This window comes from Arachis hypogaea, chromosome 11, assembly GCF_003086295.3.
Source record: "Arachis hypogaea cultivar Tifrunner chromosome 11, arahy.Tifrunner.gnm2.J5K5, whole genome shotgun sequence".
Taxonomy (NCBI): domain Eukaryota; kingdom Viridiplantae; phylum Streptophyta; class Magnoliopsida; order Fabales; family Fabaceae; genus Arachis; species Arachis hypogaea.
Window position 1 is genome coordinate 41,980,176 of NC_092046.1, and position 8,592 is coordinate 41,988,767.

At 40.2% G+C, this 8,592-nt stretch overlaps 1 protein-coding gene across 1 annotated transcript; it reads right to left on the reverse strand.

The window, feature by feature from the left end:
- Nucleotides 1-1,897: 1,897 nt before the first annotated feature.
- Nucleotides 1,898-2,509, reverse strand: LOC140176099 (uncharacterized). The gene has a single exon (XM_072205972.1). The coding sequence runs from the start codon at nt 2,507-2,509 to the stop codon at nt 1,898-1,900; it is 612 nt and encodes a 203-aa protein (XP_072062073.1).
- Between the last annotated feature and the right edge of the window lie 6,083 nt (nt 2,510-8,592).

Below are 8,592 nucleotides of genomic sequence, written 5' to 3' on the forward strand. Positions count from 1 at the left end.
TGCGTCGGCTCGGGCATTTTGTTCCCGAGGTATATGTCGGATCTCATACCCCATGAATTTCTCGAGTTGTTCTCTGGTTTTGTCAAGGAATTTTTTCATGGTGGGATCCTTTGTCTGGTAGTTTCCTTCTATTTGTGAGGTGACCACTTGTGAATCGTTGAAGATAGTAAGCTTTTGGGCTCCGACTTCTCTAGCCAGCTTCAAACCAGCCAGTAGGGCTTCATACTCGGCTTGATTATTTGAGGCGGAGAACTCGAACTTTAAGGAGAGTTCAAGTTGGGTCCCTTGGTTACTTTTCCAGGATAACGCCGGCCCCACTCCCAGCTTTGTTTGATGAGCCATCAACATAGAGGTTCCATTCAATGGGGGTTCCTGGGGTGTCGGTGTACTCTGCGACGAAGTCGGCCAGGTACTGGGACTTGATGGTCGTCCGAGCTTCGTACTTGAGGTTGAATTTGGACAGCTCGACTACCCATTGAAGGATTCTTCCAGCCAAGTCGGTTTTCTGTAGGATACCTTTCATGGGTTGGTTGGTCCGTATTCTGATGCTGTGGGCTTGAAAGTATGGTCGAAGCCACCGGGAAGTAAGTATGAGGGCGTAGGCAAACTTTTCTATCTTTTGGTAGTTTAGTTCAGCCCCTTGTAAAGCCTTACTGATAAAGTAGATGGGCTGTTGTCCGTTATCGTCTTCTCTGACTAGCGCTGATGCTATCGCCCAACTTCCAACGATGAGGTATAGTATCAGTCCTTCTCTTTGTTAAGGTCGGGTCAGGATAGGTGGTTGCCCCAAGAATGTTTTAAAGTTTTGGAAGGCTTGTTCACATTCTTGGGTCCAGTCGAACCTCTTTCCTTTTCTTAGGGTTGCATAGAAAGGTAGAGATCTTAGGGCCGATCCGGCTAGGAGCCTAGACAGGGCTGCTAGTCTTCCATTCAGCTGATGTACCTCCTTGACGCAGGTCGGGGTTTTCATGTTGAGTATAGCTTGGCATTTGTTTGGGTTTGCCTCAATCCCTCTTTGGGTGAGCATGAACCCTAGAAATTTGCCAGCTTCTACCGCGAAGGTGCACATTGTGGGGTTCAGTCTCATCCCGTGCTTTCTTATGGTGCCAAATATTTTGGCGAGGTCGGGTAGCAGTATTTCTTCTCTTTGGGTTTTTACTAGCATGTCATCTACGTAGACTTCCATCAACTTCCCGATGTGGTCGGTGAATACTTCGTTCATCAACCTCTGATATATGGCCCCTGCGTTCTTGAGTCCGAACGGCATCAGTACATAACAATAGTTTGCTTTCGGGGTTAGGAACGAGGTCTTCTCTTGGTCGGGTTGATGCATTGGGATCTGGTTGTACCCCGAGTAGGCGTCCATGAAGGAGAGGTACTTTTATCCTGACGAGGCTTCGACCAGGGTGTCGATATTCGGGAAGGGATAGGGATCTTTTGGGTAGGCTTTATTGAGATTGGTGTAGTCTACACACATCCGCCACTTTTCGTTTAGCTTTTTGACCAGTACAACGTTGGCCAGCCACAGTGGGTACTTGACCTCCCTTATGAACCTGGCCTGTAGCAAGGCCTGTACCTGTTCCTCCATGACTTGTGACCTCTCTGGGCCGAGCTTTCTGCGCTTTTGTTGTACTGGTCGAGATCCAGTGTATACTGCTAGTTTGTGGCACATTAAGCCAGGATCTATGCCGGGCATGTCCGCGGCTTTCCATGAGAAGAGGTAGAAATTGTCCCTTAGGAACTTTATTAGCAGCTCCTTTAGATCTTTCTTCAGGTTTGCACTTATGTTTGTTGTTTTATCTCTGGTGTCTCTGATCTGGACCTCTTCGGTCTCGCTCTCCGATTGAGGACAAAGTTCGTCGCGCGCCTAGGCTTCTCCGAGTTCAATGGTATTGGTTTATTTACCTTTGGGGTCGCCCTTTAGGTTCAGGCTTTCATTGTAGTAGCGTCGCGCGAGTTTTTGGTCTCCTTTAACAGTGGCTATACCTTCTGGAGTTGGGAACATCATGCATAAGTGTGGAATGGAGATTACTGTGGCGAGCTGATTTAAGGTTGTCCGGCTTATGAGGGCGTTGTATGCGGAGCTCACGTCAACCACGATGTAGTCTATGCTTAGTGTTCTGGACCGGGATCCTTTTTCGAAGGTCGTGTGTAGTGGGATGTATCTAAGTGTTTGGATTAGAGTGTCACCAAGCCCAAATAGGCTGTTGGGATATGCTCTGAGCTCCTTTTCTTGCAGTCCGAGCTTGTCGAAGGCGGGCTTGAATAGGATGTCTGCGGAGCTTCCTTGGTTGACTAGTATCCGGTGAAGGTTGGCATTGGCCAGTATGATGGTAATGACCACGAGGTTATCATGCCCAAGGATGATGCCCGCGGCGTCTTCTTTGGTGAAAGAAATAGTGGGGAGGTCGGGTGATCCATCCCCTTCTCCGACATGGTATATTTCTTTGAGGTGCCTTTTGCAGGACGATTTGGAGATTCCTCCTCTTGCGAATCCTCCATTGATCATATGAATGCGCCTTTTCGAGGTGTGAGTGGGACGTTCAGCTCATCCGCCCTCTTCATCCCTCCTTCTCTTTTTTGGCTCGTCCGTTTTGTTTGCTAGGAATCGATCTAGTCTTCCTTCTCGCGCCAATTTTTCTATGACATTCTTCAAGTCGTAGCATTCATTGTTGGGATGTCGATAGATCCAGTGGTATTCACAGTATTCAGTCCGACTTCTCCCCTTTTGTGTTTGATTGGGCGTGGAGGTGGGATCTTGTCTGTGTTGTATATTTCCTAGTAGACGTCTACTAAGGATACCCGAAGGGGGTGTAGTTATGGTACTTCCTGGGCTTCTCTGTAGATTGGTCTTCCTTTTTCTTCGACTCCTTGTCTTTGTCCCAAGGTGGGTAGGAGAACCCAGCTTTAGAAGTTTCTCCTAATCGGGAGTTTTCCTCCATGTTGATGTATTTCTCAGCCCGTTCTTGTACTTCATTTAGGGATGTGGGGTGTTTTTTAGATATACAGTGGCTGTAGGGCCCCTCACGTAGATCGTTGATGAGTTCCATGATGGCTACTTCTGTGGGGAGGATCTGTATGTCGAGGCACGCTTTATTGAACCTTTCCATGTAGCTTCGGAGGCTTTCCCGATCTCCCTGCTTGATCCCTAGCAGGCTTGGGACGTGTATGGCTTTATCCTTTTGTATGGAGAACGTAGCTAGGAATTTTTTGTCGAGGTCGTCAAAACTCGTGATTGATCTGTGTCGTAGACTGTCGAACCACTTTATAGCTGTTTTGGTCAGGGTGGTCAGGAAGGCCTTACAACGGGTTGCGTCTGAGGCATCCGTGAGATACATCCGACTCCTAAAATTGCTGAGGTGATGGCTTGGGTTGGACGTGCCATCATATGGGGTCATGGCGGGAGCTTTGAAGTCTTTTGGGACCTTAGCTTTCATGATTTCTTTTGTGAACGGGTCTTGGTCCTTGTGGGCGCTAGTTTCACGGTCGGATCGAGTGGTTCTAGTTTTAGATCGACTTCGAGTTTTAGGAGCTTATCTTTCATCTCCCATTGCTACCTTGTTTCTCTCCGGAGATTTCGCTCGGCTTCTCGTAGTCGTTCGGCTTTTTGTTTGAGCTGTTTGAGGCGATCCTGCTGTTCACGGATGGCCTCTAAGATTTCTGCGCTCTGGGGTTATTTTTCTCCCTTGGAGTGGTGTGCATCCTTCGGAGAGGTTGGTGTAGCTTCCGTGTTCTTTAATGGCATTCCTTCTTCTAATCTGGAGGTGTGGTCATTGGTAAGAAGGTTGTTTGCCATGACAATGGGATGACTTCCAGGTCCCCAGCAATGGCGCCAATGTTTCGAGGGTTACCTGAAACGCTGAGGCCGATCTCGGACGGGATCTTCTGGTCTGTTTGAGCCTGTCACGCCCGGCTTGTTGGAGTTTGAGATGTTGCTGGCCTTTGATCACCGGTGGGTGGTGGTACCTGCAAGAGACTCCGATGCTTAAGTCAGTACGGGCTTTAGGCAGATTTTTTATAGAATTGGGATATGAGTTATACCTGGGTGCTCCAGTGTATTTATAGTAGTGTCGAGTGACCTTCCTTTGAGATAAATTTGTTATCTTATCTTATCTTTTGTAGGTGAGATCATTATCTTTGTCTAACCGCCTCCTAGTGGGCGGTGGTTCCTTTTACTTTGGGCCTTTCTGTGGTGATTTGTCCGAGCTCTTTATGAAGAGGTCAGTGTCGAACCAACCTTTGAAGAGGTCGGTCGATCTGTTTTAGTCCAACTCGGACCTTATAGCTCGGTCTAGGGTATGAACAAGTAGGTTACTGGAGCTGGGAAAAAGTAATTACTGGTTACAAATTACGTTGAAGCAGATTTGAAATTTTCATACTAATTCATATGTATACTTTTGCACTTTTCAGACATTGATTTTATCTAAGAATTAAATTAGAGACTGGCCAGGTTCAATTCTTAAGTCACTTTCTAGTTTGTCATGTCTGAAGCTGGACAATAATCCTCTGAGACAGGTAATGACTAATGATTTGGGAGTTTTTCTTTTCTTTTATCCTGTAAAATGAATAATGATATCAACATGTGTATATAACCATTGCAAAACGTAATGCCTTATAAATTATTAAGATAGTTTCTCTAATAGAAAAATGTGTATAAATAATTTCGTCTCTCCATGGTGGCAATTGCTATTTAGGTTCTCTGCATTTCTATGCCTACATGGATAAGATAAATTAGAAAGTAAGAAAATATATGTTTTTGTTCCTTTATAGTTTGTCATTTCCAAGTTAAGGTTTTTCTCTGGTATTGAACTATGTCAGTGACCCTGCTGTATGTAAAATAAACTTTTGTGTGCATATAATTTATTCTCTATTTAAAATTCCAATCAGAAGAGTAATATCCTGACCCAAATTTGCAATTTGATTATAGATACCATCAGATGGTTTTGAAGCAGTGTCTATGCTTCAGCTCCTGGATCTCAATGGTAATGCAGCTTCATTAGTTGATGGTCCTTCATTTTCTTGTTAGACACACCTTCAAGAGCTTTACCTGAGGTTCGTTATTTGAATCTTATGATTTACATAAGATTAATTAGATAATCATATGTACAAAATTTCACTTTCAAATAACTTTATATTTTTGGGATCTTATGATTAACTTCCACACCACAAAATAACAGGAGAATGCAGCTCGATAAGTTCCCACATAAGATATATTGAAGTTGCATCAACTACAGATCCTTGATTTGAAATAGTATCCCCTTCAATCAATTCTGGTATTTTTTTTCTCCTCTCTTTAAAGAACAAGCAGCAGGCATATCTAATTTCAATGCATATTTTTTTTTTCATTTTTCCCTTTCTTTCAGGGGATAAAAGATCTCAGTCCTCTCAAGGAGCTTGATTTATCTAATAACAACATCTCAGCCCTTCCACCTGAGTTGGTGAGAAATAAATACTGGTTCTTGCAGGTTTTGCATTTAGTTGAATTAATTAGTTAATTCCTATCTTTATTGCAACTATAGTCGTTCATTCACACAACTGAAAACTGAGGAATTTCTTCAAACTTGGATGTTAGGCATGTATAAACTAATAGCCAAAATAGATAAGATGAATTTAGTGGTATGACTGGTGTCAATTTTAACGGTATTTCTTATAGTGAATGTTAATTCAATTGTTTTGTGTATCCAAATAGAAAAATGTTATATATATGTTTGTCCTCTCTCTTTCTCAAACATTTTCTTAGTAAACATTATTAGTATTAGAAATGTATAGTTTTATATTTGATTTACTAATTTTTTATTTTGTTTACAGAAAAACCATGTTGAAGCGAAAAACGAACTTAATTAAGGTCACAAATTTTGAAGAGCAAATATTAGAGAGTAAAAGTCATGAACTTGTGGACATGATGATAAACCTACTTGCTACTTAGCTATTTCAACTCTCTTTTGTTATTGTATTTTTTGCAAAATTAGATGATATAGTTCGAGGTTGTTATGACTTATGCTAGTATTATGGTATTTGCAAAAATAATGATCATATAATTAGAAGTAGTTAAGACTTAGACTAGTATTATAGTATTTTGCAATGATGATGTAATGTGATAGTGGATCTTACATAATGCTTTATAAAACAAATTTGATGGTAAATTTTCAATTAGTTTTATTTAGTAATTTGATTCAAATAGTTACGGTTATTTATTGACACTAAAAAAAATAGTTGGAACAAATTTTAATGCAACATGAGACAACTATTATAAATAAAGAATTATATAATTACAAAAAATCGTTGTCAAAAGTTATAAAAGGCAATGATGTTAAAACCGTGGTCAAGGGTAGCAACAAAATGGCAATGGTATTAAAACCGTTGCAAAAAAAAATCAAAGGCAACACTTTTAAACCGTTGGTTTTGTAAATAAAAAAACTACAACAGTTTAAAACTGTTGCCTATCCAGTTATGGTTTTAAACCATCACGTCATGAAAGAGAACCGTTCTAAACCTTTGCCTATCCAGTAACGGTTCTAAACTGTTCTTTAAAAATTATTGTCAAAACCGTTATCTATGCCAATAACAGTTTTTTTTTGTTGCTGTTGCCCTAGGTAGAAAACCATTGCCTATGAGCATTGGTAACTGGCCGCATATACCACCGGTCAAAAACCATTACCAAAGCATTGTCTAAAGTATTAGGAATGGTTTTTTGATTTATGCCAATGGTATTCGACCGTTGTGAAAATCCTTATTTGTTGTAGTTATCGGTTGTGAATTGCCAATAGTTGCCAATGACGCCGTTTTCTTTCTTTCCTTATTTTTCCTTCGATATTTTCTTTTTTCCTTTTTTACCTCTTCCTTCAAACTCATCTAATAGAGTTTTATGAGAGGATATTTTGCAAGATTCTTTCTTGGTGAACATAGTTGTTCATATCAACGAGTTGGAAGGAAGAAGAAGATCTGAATCCTTATTTCTCTGTGATTCATTGATTTTTTAAAATGGCAAACACAGTAAGCAGATCCTCGAGTGGTGGTTTTGACAACCAGAATGATGCCAATCTCCTCTATCAACTCACGAATCTTCAATCTCAAATTTTGAAGAGCAACACAAGTTCGATTCAAGATCAATCAAATCCTTATTTTCTCCACCCTAGAGATAATCTAGGTAGTAGGGGTCGTGGAGCTACAATGGCATGCTCTCATTGTAACAAGCAAGGCCACACAGAAGATGTGTGATATAAGAAGCATGCGTACTCCTCCCAATTCCATCAATGGCAACAACATAACACCACAATCAATCACGGGATTACTGAGGAGTATGATGATATACTCAATGAGAAACAATTCCAGCTCAATTGTCGCCAAGAGAACACTAGAATATCAAGATCTGAGTTCACCCCAGATCAAAGATTTGCCTTGTTAGAGTTGATCAAAGACAAAAGTGTGCAGTAACAACCGCATAATGCATACCAAATTTTGACTAATTCCATTCAGACCTCCACTCCAGGTAAAATCATTGCATTACATTTTAATGCGAGAATTATGAGCATTATCACTCCAAAATCTGCACTATGGGTCATTGACTCTGGTGCAACAGATCATGTGATTTTCGACTTAAAAGATTTACAAGCTTTCAAAATATTGCTCCAATCAATGTGATATTGCCAAATAGGACTAAAACTGTTAGCACCATCAATTGTATAATCACATTCTCTAAAAACTTTTTTCTCAAAAATATTTTGTACATTCCTTCTTTTGATTTTAAACTGATCTCTATAATTAAACTCAAACTTATATTGCCAACTGTTAATCGATGATAAGTGTTGTGAGATACAAGATCGATCCACATCAAAGATGATTGACATTGCTAAGTGTAGAGAAGGGTTATACACAATAAGTAGAGAACCAGAATTTCTCTCACTTTCCCCCTCCTCCAACAAAGCAAGCTTCATTGGCAGTAACTACGACTACTATTCATCCCACAACACCTTCATACACTGAGCACAACAATATTTGGCATCTTAGATTCGGACACATACCCATGCATGAAGTAATTTTACTGAAGAAATATTATCCTTTTATAGATTGTATTGCTTCAAAACTTCCTTATGACTCATATCATTTTGCAAAACTAAAAAAACTATCTTCTGATCTTAGTACAAATAAAATAAAAGATTGTTTTGACTTAGTTTATATGGATATCTGGGGTCCTATTTCTGTCCCCTTCCAATAAAAGACATGGGAATTTTTTTTAATTGTGGTGGATGGCAAGAGTAGATTCACTTAGATTTTTTTATGAAAACCAAATCTGAGGCATCACAATTGGTTATTAATTTTATGAATTTTGTCAGAGTACAATTTCAAAAACAAGTTAAGTGTATAAGGACTGATAATGGGCCAGAATTCACTTTAAAATCCTTTTTCGCATCAACTGGTATTTTACACCAAAGTTCTTGTGTAAAAACACCAGAGCAAAATAGAATTGTAGAGCAAAAACACTAGCACATTTTAGGTGTTGCTAGAGCACTATTATTTCAATCAGAAATTCCACATTATTTTTGGCAATATGCTGTTGGTCATGCTATTCACCTAATTAATAGGCTGTCCAAC

What these genes read in the sequence shown, in the direction of transcription:
- LOC140176099 (XM_072205972.1), bottom strand. Translation starts at nt 2,509, where the DNA reads ATGATCAATGGAGGATTCGCAAGAGGAGGAATCTCCAAATCGTCCTGC.